Below are 19613 nucleotides of genomic sequence, written 5' to 3'. Positions count from 1 at the left end.
CAATTGTATTAAAATGAGGAACTTTAGATCATTTATGCTTATTTATATCCCAAATTTAGTGATATGTGAAGCAAAATTTGAAAATGATTGCCAGCTGGAATGAAATGTGGTGTTTGCAAGCACATGGAAACATGTGCTTACTTTTTCCATGTGCATACATTTTACCCTTTACCGTGCATGAATTCAGACTAGCAGTGCCCAGGGCAATCCACATGATTTATTGATTAAGCATTCATGTGCCAGGGAGCGCGAGACTGACGCCTAGTCAACAGGTGGTTCAGGCATGTCCATTGTTCATGGCCATTGTCAGCACACACTCACATACACATCATTGGTTCTTGTGCAAAGTTCAATTTTTGTACAGAGGGTTAAAATTTGACCAAAATCTGAAACCTTACTTCAAAATCAATCTTAGATCTAATGAAACTGATTTATGCTTTCACATTCAAATTACCTTCAACAAAATTGTACACTATTCAGCTATTACTCATATTAATGACAGTTTTATCGGATGAATATGTTTTGCACTATTAATGATCAAAAGTGGGAAATGTTTTTTGAAACACCTAGTAGCTGAAAGGCAGACAGACATGGGTATCAATGCTCAATAAAAGCCGAATACAACTGTAACATTATCCATGTATACACCAAATAGGGCCTACAGTTACAGCACATGGATAGATGGGCCTACTCATGAATGATAGGCCTACAAGGTCACGCATTCAAATCCCCCACTACATGATCCGTGATGCGTTACAGCTGCAGCTGTATCAGTAACTGTATCCGACTACACAAGCTTCTGTTGCTGTTACTCTTGTTGTTGTTGTTGTGTGTTTGTGTTTAGAGGATTTTCCACTAAACTAACTTCAGTAGCCTCAGGAGCTAGCTGTTTTATATAGCCTTTTGACAGGCCCTCTCCATGTACCTCTTTTTTTTGCTCACCACCATATAGCGAGAGGGCCTTGGCAAAAGGTTAGCTGTCCTCTAGCGAACAACAACAACAACAACATCTTTGTACACACACCATTTAAACCAGAACAACAACAACAACAACAATATCCACGATCAACACAGCAGCGCAGCTAGGATAGCCGTGAGCAGAGCTGCGGTGTCCGCCCCTCGATCACAAAGTTGATAGTGATACTGAATTATAATCTTTGCCCTGTGACCGTAGCTTGGCGGCCGGGATAGCGATCAATTTCCTGACCACGGAGATAGATAACTTTCCATTCCGTTGGCCTTGTCCTTGGATCACCAGTTCAACCTTTTGCCTGACAAACGAGACGGGTTGTCGCAATAACATCTCCTTTCCATCGGGAACGTCCACATTTTCTCCCCAGCCGCGCCGGCCGCGGTCACCAGCCCAAGCAGGTCGTCTAGTCTCGGGCTACGCGCTGCTCTGCACAGCCACCGGCTGACCGGTCACAATTCGACTAACGTTAGCGTGGTTAGAGCCTCGGGCAGTTACGCAGGCTAGAGATCCCATCTGTTCACTTATTGGTACGCTGTCTATACTCTGTGTTGACACTTGGATAATGAGGTAAGACTAAGACTCAAAGAGCGTTCTATATTCATACATTTCCCTTGGTTTTGATAATCTTTATCCAGATCTACAAAAAAGTTATTTCTGATTATTATAATCTTCGGCTCCTTCAATTCTTATAACTAAACTGTCAAGTAATATAAGATCACTGCTTATCTTTTTCCTTTTTTTTTTTGCTTTGTGAGGGTGAGAGGGGATGAGGTTGTCGTAGACATAATACTCTCTATAGTAAATCTATAATCTTATCGTGCTAAAATAAAAATAATGCAATAAGAGATCAAGTTGAAAATAGATCAACAGCACAGTGAAAATTCATTTATCTGCACAGAGCTACCAAGTCTTACGCATTCTGCGTGAGACTCAAGCATTTAGGGGCCATCTCGTGATCTCACGCATGGCATCGTTTTTCTCACGCATCGGGCGAAGTCTGCAACTTGGGCCTAATAGTACCCGGTAATGAGCATAGTCTATAGCTCAAAAGATTAAAGTGATAGTTGCAATTGAAGGTATATTTTCCTTTTGTCTTTCAAAATAAGTAAAAAATAATCACTTAAGTATGCACCTGATCGCACCAGTAAGACTAAGAGCTAAAAATCGAAAAAGCTCCCTGCCTTGGGAGGCCACAGGGGGGAAAAACCCCTCCCACACCCTCTCTCGCACACACATTCGCATGCCAAGATGCCGAGTCATGAAAATCTCACTCATAAATTTTTTTTGAACTTGGCATCCCTGTCTGCATGATAACAGTTAACGGTTTAAATAGGCAGTCACCTACTACTAGAGCAAATTCTCCAGTTTGCGTCAGGGTGCTTACCGTTATTTGTAGCAGGGGCAGTTCCGTTCATCAGTATTAACAGCTAATGAATGTCATTTGTGCTAATAGACTTTAATAGTTCCACTTTAGAATACAAGCAGGAGTTACTTGCAAATGTTATGTCTTGATATTAAGCTATGGGAAGTGACAGCTGATTAGGTCCTTTCATCAATGAATGAATTAAAGGGCCCCTGCCGCAAATTGTATAGGCACCCTGTACAAAGCCTGTCGCAAACAGGGTTGTCAAGTTTACTTTATAGCCGGGCTCTAGGGTCTATAGCTAGTAGATATCTGTAGTCATTGAGAAAATAACTGACAATTTAGTAGTATATTAAATTATTCAATGTTTATACATGTATAGTTTATTAGTGTCAAGGTTACTGATTGAACTAAAAATGAAGTTGAAGCTGTTACCTCACTAACTATACACAGCCCAGTCGCTGTAAAATGTCGCTTTTTACAGCAACTGGGCTGTGTATAGTTATTACCACACTAGAGCTGTATATATCATTATAGCAGTGTGTGAGGTGCTGTTTCTCATTTCCTTTTGAGCACATTAGATTGTCACCAGCTCTGCCACAGCATTGTAGACTTTGTTTGGAACGTCAAAAGAAGTGCAATGAGACTGCATGTGCATGAATTGAAATAAAATTTACCATATCTTATGAATGACATCACACACAATAAATGTGTGAAAGGACAAGTTCACCTCATACATGTGGATTGAGAGACTGTAGCAATATTTCAATAGTAGAACACACCAGTGAAAGTTTGAGGAGAATCCGACAGTGCATTCAAAAGTTATGAATTTTTAAAGTTTCTGCACCGTACACCCTGCTGGATGAGAAGACTAACTGCAGTGTAGATTGTCACATGCGTAGAACCATATAAAGAAAATGTAAAGAGAATTCCACAAAATTTCATATTTAGAAAAAAGTGCACATTCCCTCAACTTGCTAATGACATAATGTTAACTTAAGGGTTTTAAATATTATCCCCCCACCTTCTGAAAGAGGCAAGTGCTCTTATTTTATGTGAGAAAAGTGAAAATATGTTGAATTTTTCTTTATGTTTTCTTTACCATTCTACGCATTTAACATCACAAGTTGTAGTAGTCTTCTCATCCAGTACTGATGGTGGCATCAATTGACACGTCAAAAATTCATAACTTTCGAACAGATCGTCCGGTTTTCCTCAAACTTTCACTGATGTGTTCTATATTGCTGCATTCTCTCAGTCCTTATGTACATACGAAGGTGCACTTGTCCTTTAAAGATCAAGGGAGAGGTTTGTATGGGCCTGAAAAGAGTATTCCACAAGGTGAAGAGATCACATAGGCACATAACTATGGACTAAACTTAATTTGTTGTTTAAAGATCAACTGAATTATTCGAGGAAATATCTAGCCATTTTAAGCATCTCTTCTGTCTCAACTGGAGTGTTGATCCCCTGTCTCTGTCTCTTATCATGATATGCAGCTGACCACCATGGCCTTTGCCAGACTAGCTGGAGTTTTTAGTCAGCGTCTCTGTCAACATGGGCGCTTTCAGCCAACCAATAATATATGGACATCATCCTCTGTGCACAGAGTAAGCTTCAATTCAAAATCAAGTACATGTGTACATGTGGAAAGAAGTGGTAACAATATACTACACAATCAATCCCTGACACAACGCCAGACCTGGAGGCTTGAATGAGGGGGGAACACCAGATCATTCAAGCATAACTTTGATGTACATGGATAGTCTGGAATAGTGTCATCAGTCTAATATCATACTTTGTTCAAAAGTTATGGGCACTGATGTCCCCTCCCAAGTCTCGATATCCATTTCTTTGTTGCTGAAAATGTTATAAAATAATTGTTTGAAATTCAGCAAGTGTGACGCCTATACCTGCAGTAGTCTCCTCCTCCAGCAGTTCCAACACCAAAACTTTAAAAATTCATAACTTTTGCATCGATTGTCTGATTTTCCTCAAACTTTTACTGATATGTGTTCTACTGATGTTGCTGCTTTCACTCAATTCACAATTCTCTTTGGGTTTTGGTTTCCTTTAAATAGACACATTAGTCACATGCACACTTGCATTCAAAAAGTGTATCAGATGAGTCAATGATGCTATCATCTCACGCCAGTAGCACTGATTTTAGTTTACAAAGTTTTATCAAAAAAATCATGTTTTTCATAATTTTGGAACTATAAAGGGTATTAAACAATTATAACCCATCCCTTGCAAGAGATCTTGCACTGGGGTCACTCTACAGTAGATTGTTATGAGTATTATCATGGGTTACCTCTGCATTCTTGTTATTTTCCTCCTTAGTTTCTCTTCATAACATGAAATTTAGGGAATGTTTGTGCCTTGAACCATTTATGAATTTTGATATGATGACATCATCATCTTATCTAATGTACACACAATGCATATACAGTTGTATGTGATTGTGACCATTATCTTGTGTATGAAAACATGTCAAACTTTGAAATTCCACAACTTCCATTACTCTATGTCCAGGTATTGTATTAATGAGACTTCTTCTATTCTGTTGATTCTTACTTTATCAATGCAAACCTCTACAGCTGTACTTAGAGTGATGATTCATTTTGACTTATAGATATGTCAGCTAAAATTCCTCTTTAACTCATCTCACAGCCCCTCGCTGCTGGTGTCCAGGAGGGGATAGCGGCAGTCGTGGGCCACCAGAACGTGTCTGCCGCTGAAGCTGTTCGGGAGCAGCACAGTCATGATGAGTCCTATCACAGGTACATTTATCTGTAGACCACACCAACGAACTAAGCTGTGCAGTCTAGTGACATTATGTAAAGTGTGGGAACATTCCTTTGCCAGGGATTGATAGCCTTAAACTGGGTTAAAGTTAATCATACACTCAACACGTATGGCAAAGTGCTGATCAGCTGGATTAGATCAATTTATCAATTAAGAGCAGGGTAAGCCACTTAGCGAGGAAGCTGCATTTAAAGTTAACATCAAGCTCTGTTCATGTTAAAGTTGAATCTAATGAATATCAAACTAAATTGAATCGCACTGATTTTAATGCCAAGGAATGCAGTCATTGTAGATAAGATCCTCTACATTTCATACGACAGTCCAGTGTCACCTGACCTGGTAGTGTGGCCTCAGAGCACAGAACAGGTCAGCCAGGTCGTCCAGATCTGCAGCAAGCACAGAGCACCAGTGATCCCGTTTGGCACTGGGACCGGCCTGGAAGGAGGCATTACAGGCGTGCAGGTGAGTACTTTAGTGGGATGCATGTTAGCTGGGGGTGTTTTACAAAGAAAAGGCTATCTTAAAGGACAAGATCAACTTAAAATTATGTTATGACACTGGTTACCCTGTTCAACATCATTTAATGTTTTCAGAACCCACTTTAAATTGTTATGAAAATTTAGAGACCAATTCCTTGGTCACTTATGCTGCTTTGTATGTGAATAGCTACATCAGAAAGTCTCTAAAATTGTCATATTCATGAGGAAGCTAGAATATCATTAAAGACACACTCAGCATATCATGATATTAGGTTGCTATTATCTTTTAAGATTGACTTTCAAATTCTTCTTGAAACTCCTCCATGGTATCTCTTGTCTTCTTCCTTTTTTTTTTCTTTCTTCTTCTTCTTTATTTGTACATTTGTAGTAAAACATACCTCTACCATCCTGTAGGCTTTAGCTGGTATGATGCAAATACACACAAGTGTCTGTTTGAAATATGCAATGTTACCACAACATGAATGAAAAGAAGCAGATTTCTTGTCATAAAACTCTTTTTTATGATGGATAAATGAACAACTACAACCCTGTCCCCCTTAGAATTCATCATTATGTTGCTTCGACACTGCCATGATTTGATGTGAAGGACACAAATTGTTCTGTTTTATGTGATTTTTGAAGAGGAAATTTAATTAAAACTTGTGAGCAGGTGAGCTAGAGACTTTTGAGGCCATGACAGCATCACCTCACTGTATTTGCACATAAATTATGGTTGCCACAAATATCTCTGTCTTGAGAAAACATGTGAATCTTTCAAATTATATAACATTCAGAGTGACTGTCGAGTTTGAATGAAATTTCTCCCTTCCTTGTCTGAGTGACTTTATTATTGTCAGCTTGAGAAGAGAGTTGAGTAAAATTCTACTTTATGAATTTATGTAGCATCTCAAACTAACAGAAGCTTTTATTTTAATTCCAGGGTGCAGTGTGTGTGGATTTGTCCAAGATGGATGAAATCACAGACCTCCATGCTGAAGACTTTGATGTGACAGTGCAGCCAGGAGTCACTCGCCTTTCTCTCAACCATCACTTGAAAGATTATGGCCTCTGGTTTCCAGTTGGTGAGGCCACAGGATGACATTTCAAAATGACTGCATTTTTTGCCTAAGTGGTGCAATGCTTACCCAATAATCAGGAATTGCTTTAGCAGGAACACTGCTTAAGTGCAACAGAATTCAATTTAGTTAACTTTGTTTATGCTATTTTTACTGCTTAAATAAAAACCACAACCACTTCAAAAAGGTCAAAGCACTTCTGTTGTTTGTCATTAATGTCTAAAAGTGATAACAGAATCAATCTAGAAATATACATAATTACAGTTATTTCATACTAGAATTGCTGTTTTTAACACATCCAGATAGATGCCGCCAAATCCACAGTCTACATATTTGTTGCTGGGCAGTAGGACTAATGTATGTGAGCCTATGCAGTAAAGTAGCATTGTCCTGGTGGTTAGATCAAGTGCTCAACTGCTGTCATGCACTTCAGTACAAGTGTGGAGAGTTGCCTTCCCCATGTGTGGTCTAATTGTTGCTCTGCATTCTTCTCTATGTGTAGTATGTATGTTTGTGGGAGTGTGTGTGTTACAGACAAATACAGACAAAGAAAAAAAAAAGGGAAGATGACTGGTAAAAGAACTGGGTTTCCATTTTGACATGAGTGCAGAGTGGTATTGTGAGTTACCGGTATACAAAATATATGTCTGCATGTGAGGCTTGAAGCTGCAGTCTTGTGCACTAACATTTTCACAAGATCATGACAAGACTATGACTTATACCTAAGCGTAATCTTGTTTTGCCCCTATCCTATCGTACTTCTAGACCCTGGTGCGGATGCCTCACTGTGTGGTATGGCTTCGACCAGTGCCTCAGGAACCAATGCCGTCAGGTACGGAACCATGCGAGAAAATGTCATCAACCTGGAGGTAGTGATGCCCGATGGATCAATCATGCACACAGCTGGCCAAGGAAAGAGACCTAGGTAAGCCTACAAGTAATGTTATGTTCACTCTCAGCCGTAGAAATTTCTAGTGAAATTGTGCAAACTGTTAATAATCTTCCTTTCTGTAAATTCCCAGCATTTGCCATAATGTAATGTTTATCTCTGTGCAGTGGAGTTCAGTTCTTAGTGTTTCACACTTTTTGTATGTGTCTGCCAAAGAACTTTTGGGCTTTTCAATTTGATTCACCATTATCGGGCAGATTTTGATGTACAGCCCACTCTGCAGCAGCAGAGGTCACATACAGGTGTACACAGCTCTAAATTGATATGAATTTTCAGACCAGATCAGACCATCGCATCATTTATTAAGTCATTCATTGCTTGAAGTAGGTTATTCCCAGTCCAAATAGGTCTCCCTTATGTAGAGTTGATGGGAAACTAGAAAAGTCCCTGGAAGGAGTTACGTCATGATTTTTTACTTTAATTTGAAAAGATGTAGAGTCAATGTAAGGACTATGTTATGTTGTCAATCATGGTATGCCAGAATGTGAATAAGTCTAACAGTTAATCTTCAGTTTTTCTATTCAACTGCCATTTAACTCCCTTCTCATAGAATGTTGGGAAACTGACATCCATTACATTGAAAGAAGAAAAGGGAAAACACTGGTGTAAAAATAAGTAACTACTAAGAGAATGCTCCTGAACTTACTAAAGATATTTGTAGTTCTTCTCAGAACTTTGACATTGCAAGTAAGTGTAATTTCTTTGTACTTAACAGCTTACAATACTTGCTGTTGCATGGTTTTATGTAAATGTTTGTTCCTCACATGTCATTCCATTAATGATCTCATAATAGGAAAACATCAGCTGGCTACAATCTGACAAACCTCATAGTTGGATCAGAGGGAACTCTGGGTATTATTACCAAGGCAACGCTTAGAGTGTATGGCTTGCCAGAGGTGGTAAGTGTTGGGTTGATGCAACCTGTAAATGTAGAATGATTACGGGTAAGCTGAGTTTATCCTCAAAATTATGTGTGTGGTGAGTCATTGAGATTCACACAGCTGGCTTTTATTTTGTCATTAATCTGTGGACTTAAGTGCAACTCCTGCTCCAGTGACTGGAAAAATTCAAAAGGACACTGGTAAACCTACCCTGGGGGACCAAGATGAATGGTCAAATAATTATCAAAATAGAGGCCAGTTGCCTGTAATGATGCATTGTAATCTACCACCTAACTTGAGTTTGATTTGGCTTTCACACAATCAGAATTCAGCAGTGTGTCGGTACATTTGATCTGTACAGCATGGTTGATAATCTGCACTTTTAAGCAGCAAGTCCATTAGATTTAACAGTGGGATATCACACAAATTGTTTAGCTGACACCACTCTGTACCAAATATTAAGAGAGAAGTCAATATTTATACAACAAATTCTGTTGGAGCAATTATGTGTGTAGCCATCTGATAAAAATCATCATCCTATATTCATACAGACGTTTGAAGTGATATTGAAATTCATATGTGATGTATCTTACCTATGCAATATTTATATTACCTACTTCTGTCAGTGCTATTCACAAAGCTGTAATTTCTTCTCTTGCCAAGTAGTACAACAGGCTGCTTTACCATTGTATATTCAAATATTAAATGTTTATTTCTCTCTGAAGATCAGGTAACAAAATATTTAACTACTTCTTCCTACTGTATACATCTCTCAATACCTAGAATCCATGTTGCATTTATCATTCATCTGTGACATACAAAATTTGAAGAAGCTTCCTGGGTGTCAGGAGCAACCTTTGTTTTATACTAAGGTTTGCATAAAATTCGAGTATGTTCATGGCTGGCTATTGTCAGACAAACTGTGAATAAAAAGTGGGTGCCTTTCTAGCCCTCTGTTAGGGGTGCATGCATATTGCCTAATATGTTAGAATACATTGCTACACTGATCTTTTGGCTGTTTTTGTTCCTACACAGATGATGTCTGCTGTGTGTTCATTTGATACAGTCGAAGCTGCAGTGGACTCTGTGTTACAAGTCTTACAGTGTGGTGTGCCCATAGCCAGAATAGGTAGGAAACCTCTCAGTACCGTATACGCCAAATATTGCGCAAGTTTTTATTTTTTTATGAATTTCGCGAGTCAAGTGCTATTTGTAAAATTAAAGACACGCGAAAATAATGACTCTGATCCCGATATGAATGTGACGCACACGTATACATTTCTCTGTACAGTACTTTACTCCATGATCGCGAATTTAACCACTCACGAAATCGTCGGGAAGTCTCGATTCGCAAAAATTTAGACTCACTAAATATATGGTGTATACAGTACTTGATCCTCTGTGCTTCATGTCCTTGAATATTTAAATCGCTGTTGTTAGGTCTTAGGTCTTGCATGGAGGAGAGTTTAAGCAGACCTCCCAACCTTTCTTAAGCTGAAAAAAAAAAAAGATGATTTGGCACAAAATTAGAACAGAAAGAGCAGTTCTCATAAGAGTGTTAGTAGAATTATCAAGAAAATAGGAAACTCTTTTGAAACACGGACTGGGAATGGTCAAATTCAGATGATCATACAGAGCTGATGAATGAATATATTGATTGATACTCTTGTGAAATTGTGAGACAAGCATAGTTACCGGTAGTCATGCTATGGTCAAGAATTATAAATTAGTTCAGATGAAATTGTATAGCGATGTATTCACTTACTGTGTTCTCCCTGAATGTATGCATTCAGTCATGAGGCTCTGTTCTGAAGTAAGATCATACATGTATAGTTCAATACATGCTTAACATGTGGATTGAAAACAGTTTTTGCCAAATTATTTGTGTTCCATTGTGTTTTGAGTGGTGTGTATGTATGCAAAACTATCTTATTTACTGTGGCAAATGTGGCTTACCAATCCTCCCACATTTCTGGATGATGTTTGACCATGATGTTTGAATCATGAAGAGAAAGATATGTTCAACAAAATAAATAAAACAAAGGAGCAGCTCTTGTGAACTTTAAGCTCTGAGTTTTCATTTTCTCTTTGCATTTATAAATTCTCAATGACTGTCATGGAGATATTCATATTTAAAAACCTTGAAATCTGAAATTATCAAGAGCTAGCTAAATTTGGAATAATTATTCACATGCTGGAATTTCTTAACTGAAAATGAGGGCAAAGGCCTAAACTGACAAGATATACCCAATATACACCTCTGATACAGAATTCCTTGATGAAAACTCGGTAATTGCAACCAACAAATACAGTGACCTCAACAACAGAGTGGCACCGACCCTCTTTCTGGAGTTCCATGGTTCTGATGCTAGTGTCAAAGCACAGGTGGAGGCTGTTGGTAAGCCTGTCTGATTAAGCAAACACATACTTTAGGAGTTAGATGCAGGCATGAAAGTATGTTCCCGTAAATGGTATTACTGGAATGTTTCGATGGAAGTGAATCCCAGGCATAAACATGACACTGAAGTACATTTTAGTAGGGAAATACAAGATGAAGCTAATTGCATCAGAACTGAGATTTTGCTTGTTTGTTTGTTTGTGTTTGATTGTTTGACAGAAGATACCATGCAACATGTGTTAAAAAAACAACAACAAAGTTTGTAAAAACAACAAAGTTATCAGTCACAGAAGATTCTCTGGGGCATATGTATTCTGAAATGTTTTTGAAAGCTGTGCATCATATTACATGTGTGCAAATCAGTCAGAATCGTACAAGAAAAGGCTTTATGATCGAAACTCAATTTATTTTTTTCCCAACTTCAAATCATAATGCAAGACAGGCCTGCTTCTCCATCCATTGTCCTTAACATGTTAGTATGACATTGTTTCTACTTTACTGTTCCACATTATCGAGTGCATATGGGAATTTTTGCCCATGCATAACTTCAGTAAAACACATTTGTAAAGCATGATACTACATCTGTTTTTTTGTAAATTGTTTTTATCTTTGTTCTATAACTAGGTGTATTTGATTTATACAGAATAGAAAAAATACCAGGAAAAAATTTTAGGTATAAATTTGTTGTTATACATGTGGAAATGATCTTATATTAGAGAAGACATTATTCTACCAATTATGCAAGTTCAGGTTGGAGGCCAGCTATGACCAATACTATTTTTTTTTTTTTTTGTTTGATAATAACACCTTGACGAGATGCAGTATTTCTGACCCCAATGGGAGTTGTATGTTATGACATTGTTGCAGAGGAAATAATGAGCTACAATGGCAGCTCAGAGTTTGCCTGGGCCGAGAAGATGGAGGACAGAAACAAGTTATGGAAAGCCAGACATGACATTTGGTATGCTAGCCTCGCCCTCAGGCCAGGTTGCAAGGTGAGAAGGGCTTGTGTGGTCGTTTTCCATTATTGCATGTGTGATGTGGTTTCCCTGCTGGGATATCGGAATGCCTTGTAACAAGACTAAACTATCTCAAGCTCTGATGCATGCAGTCCAGACATCGTTTTGAATGGAAGTCTACAAAGAAGAGAAATTTGGCTTAAATTCAACCCATGAATTATAAAGAAATAACTCCAGAGGGAACAGGCTAGTGATATTCTGAATGATTTGACACTGCAATGATACCCTGTTACCATTTCAGAGGAGCTACACTTGGTCGCATGATTTTGATGTTGCTGTTATTATACCGGTAGTTTCTTATGTATGACTCACCACAACAATGATCTCATAAAGTGGCTGCACATAGAAAAAAAAAATGGTTTTGTATAACACTGTATTCCCACTTTAATCCGTTGAGGACAGGCTGATTTTGCTACAACACACATTTCCCATAGACACTTGCCCGAGTGTACGTAAGTCTCGTCCTCAACGGGTTAAGCTTTCCAGTGATTGAGATATTTCATGCCACATTTCCCAAATGTACAGAAAGTGTGTTTGTTTGCTACTTTGTCAATCATCTGTGCTTCCCTAGCATATTTTGTAATAAAAGACCAAAAAGTGTAGTTTTGTCCTCCTTAATAAAGTAAAAGAGCATTTCCTCTGCCTGAAGAATATGTGTGAATGTCATGTCATGAGTTGAGCAGTGGATTGCTGCTAAAAAATAATCTTGTGTGTTTACTGTATCTAGGGCTTGTCCACTGATGTCTGTGTACCCATCTCAGCCATGCCCCAGGTGATCCATGACACAGTTGCAGACCTCAAGAGATTTGGATTCTGTTGTAAGTTTGTTTTTTCTTTTGTTTCTTGTTTTCTTTTTGCACCCTCAGTTTTGTAATCATCTAAAGACACAGGTGGCTGTGCAAGTAAGACTACTGAGTTCCGTCACTAATTAGGAATTGTACCACAGAATTCAGAGCAATGTGTGGTAAAGAATACTAGATCCTTATGATACCAGAAAATTGTTGAGAAGTAAATTCAGTTTGCCATTAGGCATCTACTGTTTCTGTAAAAGCATGAACTTCATGTTCATCACCATTTCTTTTTTCCGATGTTGGAAATTGCAGCCAGTGTCCTCATATGGTATGGAAGACACATTCATGGTCTTTGATAATTATATCCTGTAGTATGGATGAAATGTGAAAAGCATTTTTCAAAATTCAATACATGTCGTGTGATTGTCATGCTTTCCATACATATTTTGATCTTTACAGATGCCATAGTTGGTCATGTTGGTGATGGCAACTTCCACTCTATTTTATTGCTGGATCCCAACAATCAGACTGAGATTCAAAAGGCAAAGGAATTTACTGTCATCCTCGGCAGGTGAGCTGGGACTCGCTGTTTGGCTTTTAGGGCACCATTTACTAAGTTCTTTAAGTTATCCATTATTGAAGATCTTTCTGTCTAATTATTGTTGTGCAGGGGTGATATTTTCATTCATGATTACAAGATGATATGTCACCGTTTTCTGGATTGTATTTCAGTCTTATAATTCTATGATAATGCCGATAACAACATATGAGCAGAGTTAAAGAAATTAGAAAAAATAATGTGCTTTTATACAAATATATAAGAGTAGATCATGCAAAATGGGGGGGGGGGGATGTCCATGTTCTGAATGTACTGCATGAGCTATAAATGCATGGGGCCTGTGGTCTACTGTAAAATGGCAGCCTGTTGAATTCATCATGACATGGTTCAATGGACTTTCATTACAATGAAGTTCTCAGGACCAGCAATTTCTTTTGTTATATTGAAATCTTATTATTGAACAAATGAACAATAAAAACCATAGAGCAGATAATGTTGTGGCCTGAATTTTTACTTCGTTGTAACCAGAATTTTGTTATAACCATGTTCGTTATAAAAGGAATGCACTGTTTAAGAGGTATTCTGATTGGAAAGTGTAAGTGTATGTGTGTCTTTGCTTCATTGTGTTTGCACTGCCTCTATTTTGTGAGTATGGTTTAAAAAAAAAAATAATGATACATTTGTTGACTATTCTAGGAGAGCTATTTCAGTGGGCGGCACGTGCACCGGTGAGCATGGCATTGGTCTTGGTAAGAAGCAGCTCTTGGTGGAAGAGATCGGGGAAGTCGGTATCGACGTCATGAAGAACATCAAGCGTACCTTAGATCCTCTCAACATCATGAATCCTGGGAAAGTGCTGTGAAGAGAATGGAAATCTGTGGATGAATCATCTCATTTTATGTCTCCCTCCTTTCATCTTTCCGTTTTGATTTGTGTTTATTGACTGGGAATGATGGCCCATTTGTCTTTCTGTCAGTGTGCTCAAATTCTTGCTACATAAAATTTTCATTACAATTGGTCCAGATTTTTACACTCTTCATGAGATGCAAGTAGAATCAAATATATTTTTTAATCTGTCCCCTCCCCCCCCCCCAAGAAAAAAAAAAAATCAAAATCAAAGGTCATTGCACTCATTCCTTGAAATGTTCTGATATCCTTAAACAAGGCCTGCCAGGTTTACTTCAGTGATCATAAATTAAGGCAGCAAATGAAACCTAATGGCTCAGATTCACAAAGTGGTATAAATTTAGCCTATTTACTAAAATAAGTGTGAAATAGGCGTGCATACCTTTGACTTTTGCATATCAATGCATGTTTTTTTTTACATCTGTCAGTGTATGCAGTCTGTCACACACGTTTGTGCTGAAGAAATTTGCATAAACCATGTTTTAGATTCAAACCACCTTTGTGAATACAGGCCAATAGGTCAATGCAATTTTTGAGGAACTGCCCGCTCAAGATATTAGATTGTAGATTGAATAAAGGATCTATTTGAGGGTTTGCTGTAAAGGATAGCATAACAGTGTATAAAATCAAATTACACAAACCAGCAAAGATATGGGTTGAAATAGTCAGATGTAACCATTAAGTTTGTATAATTGTTTTTGTTTTCACCCCTTCAACTTACTGTTGGAGAAGAAAACTCTCTGTATCACCTGTACAGTGATAAATGACCCAAGCTTCCATGTATGAAAGACCCACCATAGCAGTTACTTGCATTACTAGCAATGACTACAACCAATTCTTATTCGGAATTTCTGGTCATTGCTTTGATAGTTACTGTGAACTAATTTTGCAGGTAAACATCTATGTAGGATGGCCTCGTTATATCTCACAAATTATGTGTGAATTAGTCTGTTTGCCAAATATTTACAACTTGTGCTCATTTTTATCTTCTGAAAATGATGAACTATGCATGAGTACTAAACATAAGTGATACAATGTGTTTTTACAAGAATCTTGCCTTTAACTCTGTATATAAGAAAATATTAGTAATTGAAAGTAATGCTTCCAATAGCTGACGAGTGAGACGATCATTGATACTGTAACAGCAATATCCAAAAGTCCTAGAATAGACCCTCTCTTAAGATACTTATGGTCACCTACAAAGAAAGTTTACCATAAAATTATATATATGTTTTTAGTCAAGTTTAATAATGAGGAAGATTTATGTATATATTATATATTCAAGACAGGTGATGTAGGGTATTGTGTAAAGTAGCCATAAAATCAGCAGCATCAAGATTTCTTGTGTACGTAATCAAAGTGAAAGATTTGTTCATGCACTGAACAGTGTGTTGGGTATTTTTTGTGTGTTTGTGTGCATGTGTTTGTGCCTTCCTCATTACAAGGGTATTAATATTGTTGTGTGGTGATATCAGATGAACTTATGATGCATTGGACTTGAATCAAAATGGGTTTGGAAAATTTAATACATAGGACAAAGCAGTGATTCAATTAATTCCAGGTTAGTTCTTTAAGACTATTTAGTCATAGACCATCTACCAAATGTAAAAAGAAAAAAAAAATTATTTTGTTTACTTGTGTGTGTGAGTGTGTTTTGCTCTAACAAATGCATTACTGTAAAAGTGAATATTTTCGCGTGAGTAATTTTCTTGTGCTCGGCCAGGGTAATATAATTTTTTATAGTTTTTTATATTTTACGGAATGAGGACATTAATTACTGGAACGTGGCTTGCAAATATATTTGCATGCTTTTATTTTCATGCTAGCTTCTGGTTGCGCGAAATGCGCGAAAATTTCTGCTTTTACAGTGTTTGTCCAAAGCTTAGAATCACTGCTTGAATCATTCTCTCATTTGAAGAATAAAAACAATGAAGGTATATTAGTATTCCATTTTCTTTTCTTAAATACCACTCCACAGAAATAAGTCACTAATTTTACATCACATTCATGTGTGATCCCAATATTCTTTCTCCAAATTCATTCAATTCCATTGCTTCTATGTGTCATTCCAATACAGTGTAAACAAAATTTTATGGAATTCCAACATCTTCCTTCCTTTGTGCGACAGATCATGAAGAGTAAAACAAAAATGATGAAGATCCATAAATTTTGAAGACTTTAATTCTTTTTCTGTAACACTTATAAACGTGAGAAAAAATTGGCGACCGCAAACACAAATGGATACCTCCCATATTGATGCGAATAAACATCATTACCCTGGATCCCCAGGGGCCATGCGCCCTTGTCTTCAGGAAGATCCAGTACAATTGGGAAAGGTCATCTGTTGACTTTTGCGATGTCAGTGAGTGGATTGAATGCACCAGCAATATCAAAGTTTTGATCAAACTCTTCCTGTCAATCGACAGGAGCATTCACCTTCATGAATAATCAGACTTTTCCATGTTTTTTCTTTGTTTCCACCTTGCTATAATGGTGGCATCCATTCTGCCAACTAGCTTGACTGGGTGGGGGTCAAATCGTGAGCTCGCTTTTGACCTCTTGGGCTGTCCTACTAGGACAGTGTCTGCTTCTTTCGGGCTACTTTTCTTGCTTTTCAGCTCCCTGTCTCGATGTCCATTCATTTTCCTTGCCTGCTTATCATCTATGTTTAGCATGGTGTCTTTGATCAGCATGTTTAACCCTAACTTACCTGGGCTATTTAGCGAGCTTGAATTCATTAGAATTAATTATTCAAATATATGCAAAAAACCTCATTTTCGTCTGTAATTGGCTAATAAAAGCTTATGGATTGCTGATTTTTGGTGTAAATATTCCTAGTGACATTCCGAACATTTATGCATCAAAAAAAATCAGTATCAAAATTAATTTCTTATGTTTTATATTGTTTTATCAATTTTTTATGTATTTCTTTGTTTTTCCTAACGTTTGTTTTTTTGAAGCATAATTATACTAAAATAAATTGATTTCAGCCATTAAAATTAAAAATATGAATCTTTATATGAATTCATTGAAAAAACACAATTTGTATTGACTTTGTACACAAAATCACGTTTTAGAGCAAGTTTGGGGTTGACGAAATTTTTTTGAAGGGGCGTGGCTTCGGAACGGTATGCCCGGGCGCGACAAATTTGGTCTCAAAAGTTGCGCGAGACTTGAAAGTAAAAAGTCAGCGAGCGGCGCGGTCAAAAAATTTTGCGCGCCGGAATGGTCGCGGAATTCGTCGAGGGGGGGGGGCCATTATGGCCCCCCCCCCCCCCCAGGTAAGTTAGGGTTAAATGATCTTGTGTGCAGCTCGTACAGCTCGTACTGTAATTTTCAGCCACAAGTCTGCAAGGCTACTTACATGTTGAGTGACTGTATCACCACAGACAAATATGGCATCTAGTGCTGGGAGGGTGGTCTTTGATGATAAAGAGGCAGATTATCACCATCGTAAAATCTCTATCACAAGCAATATCTGAACAATTTTCACACGTCAGAGTGGTTCATGAAAGTTAAGGTTAAACAAATGTTTGTTTGAAAGTACTCTGTACATGCCACAAATTTTGATATGGTCACTTTAAGTGAGTTACCATCTTAGAGTATGTGTATTAGCTTTGGAGTATGGTTGAATCAATACATGTATGTAACATGATTGACACCTTTGTTCAGTAGTCGTATGACTGGGAGTAGTAAGTAGACCTTACTGATACCATACTCATTGTAATGACATGCACCTATAAAGTACATTGTATTTCCACAATATGAAATGAATTATTATTATGGCATGACTGCAATACCATGGGCTTTTACACATGTGGTGAATAGTGACAACACACAGATCTAAAGCCATGCATGTCAAAAATAGTATGTGTATAGACAAGAAAATAGTATTTTCAAAGAGAAGAGGATTAATGCTGCCTATATATTATTCTTTTATTGAATAATGCTTTGGTGGTGGGAAAAGTAAAGCAATTTTTTTTCATGATAATTACTGCCATTATACCGTATGTCCCCCCCAAAAAAATTACAACGGGAGCTCCGCAATGACATCTTTAAAAATAGCAAATCAATCTAAATACAAATTCAGGGTATGAAACTTTAACTCATTGCCCACATCTTACAGAAAACCCCTTTCGATTTGCTTCAGTGGTCAAGGAGAAATGAGGAAATTTGTAGAGGATGTCAGGAATCTCTTCCCTCCAAGTTTTGTCTATTGCATTCACACACAAGAGCATCGAAGTGCTAAACTTGGATGAATCAGACTCATGACATGCTTTACAACAATCCACATTTCTCTGTAACCGCTTAACCAAATTGAATGGGGTTTTCTGCAAAATAGAGCTAAGATGTTATATTTTAAGACCTTGAAGCAGCATTTAGACAGTTTAATCATATTGGGTGTTACTAATGCAAAAATCTGATTGTAATTTTTTGGGGGGACATACTGTAGTATGTGTTGAATGTTGCAATATGATATCAAAATATGTATTAAATTTCAGATGCTACTGCCTGCTATCAGAATTCCCTTTGTGCTGAGAATGTGAGTTTTCATTTGTCGTACTTTGGTGTCTTTATGTGTGTTTATGTATGTGTGTGTCAATTTATGATAGTCAATATGATATGTTTATATATGTATATATAAATAAAGTAATTATGATCATAGTCTCTGTGAGTTTATGTATATATATATATATATATATATATATATATATATATATATATATATATATTTATGTAATATAAACACATAAATGATATATAAAACTATGAATCCATGCTTTAGGGATCGACATTGTGTAGATAAGCAATGTCAGCAGTGAAGCATGCGATTGAATAGGATATGATACTAGTTAAGAGACGTCATCAAAGGAGACAAAAATTGTCTCCCTAATGTTGTGTGTCTCCTTGATAAAGTAATTATGGTCATAGTATCTGTAAATCTGGATCAATAGTTGTGTACAATATAGGCCTGCTCACATTCATATTTTGATTTATAATTGCAGAAGCATGAATTTTTAAGGGTGCACATCATGTGTGTATTTACTGTTAATTTCAGCAGGTATCATACCAGAGGTGTATCAGTTTTCGACAGAAAACAATAAACTAACGAAGTATGACAAGCTCGAGAAACCATACTGTATTGACTTTTCCAAGGGAATCTCCTTTGAAACTCTACGAGAGCAGAGGGGATGGGGCGTTTCCCCTTGACACCCTTCACACTCTTCACATAGGCTACTAAACTCACAAGAAAAAAAGAAAATAAAATTAATTATTGCCCCTGATCACAACAATTTGTTGCAAAGAATTTCCTTTCAAGTGAAACCAGAACGTACTTCATTGTTTGTTTGTTGTTGGTTTGTTTGTTTGTTTGTCATACTGTACTTTCCTTTTTTTTTCTTCTTCTTTTT

The 19613-nt window shown here is 37.3% G+C and overlaps 1 protein-coding gene across 1 annotated transcript; it reads left to right on the top strand.

Moving 5' to 3' along the window:
- The first annotated feature begins 1154 nt into the window (after nucleotides 1-1154).
- On the top strand, nucleotides 1155-14158 carry LOC139729691 (probable D-lactate dehydrogenase, mitochondrial). Its single transcript, XM_071640620.1, has 13 exons — nucleotides 1155-1540; nucleotides 3836-3946; nucleotides 5010-5119; nucleotides 5465-5606; nucleotides 6564-6705; nucleotides 7465-7624; nucleotides 8442-8547; nucleotides 9565-9658; nucleotides 10799-10927; nucleotides 11795-11922; nucleotides 12674-12764; nucleotides 13197-13308; nucleotides 13993-14158. The coding sequence occupies exons 2-13, from the start codon at nucleotides 3845-3847 to the stop codon at nucleotides 14156-14158; spliced, it is 1482 nt and encodes a 493-aa protein (XP_071496721.1). The 5' UTR covers nucleotides 1155-1540; nucleotides 3836-3844.
- Nucleotides 14159-19613: the final 5455 nt, after the last annotated feature.

Source organism: Diadema antillarum, unplaced genomic scaffold (genome assembly GCF_040938485.1).
Source record: "Diadema antillarum isolate AM-2024a unplaced genomic scaffold, OU_Dant_1.0 seq00000250_RagTag, whole genome shotgun sequence".
NCBI classification, from domain to species: domain Eukaryota; kingdom Metazoa; phylum Echinodermata; class Echinoidea; order Diadematoida; family Diadematidae; genus Diadema; species Diadema antillarum.
Note: the sequence above shows the minus strand (reverse complement) of the source record. Positions and strands in the feature narration are given on the sequence as shown.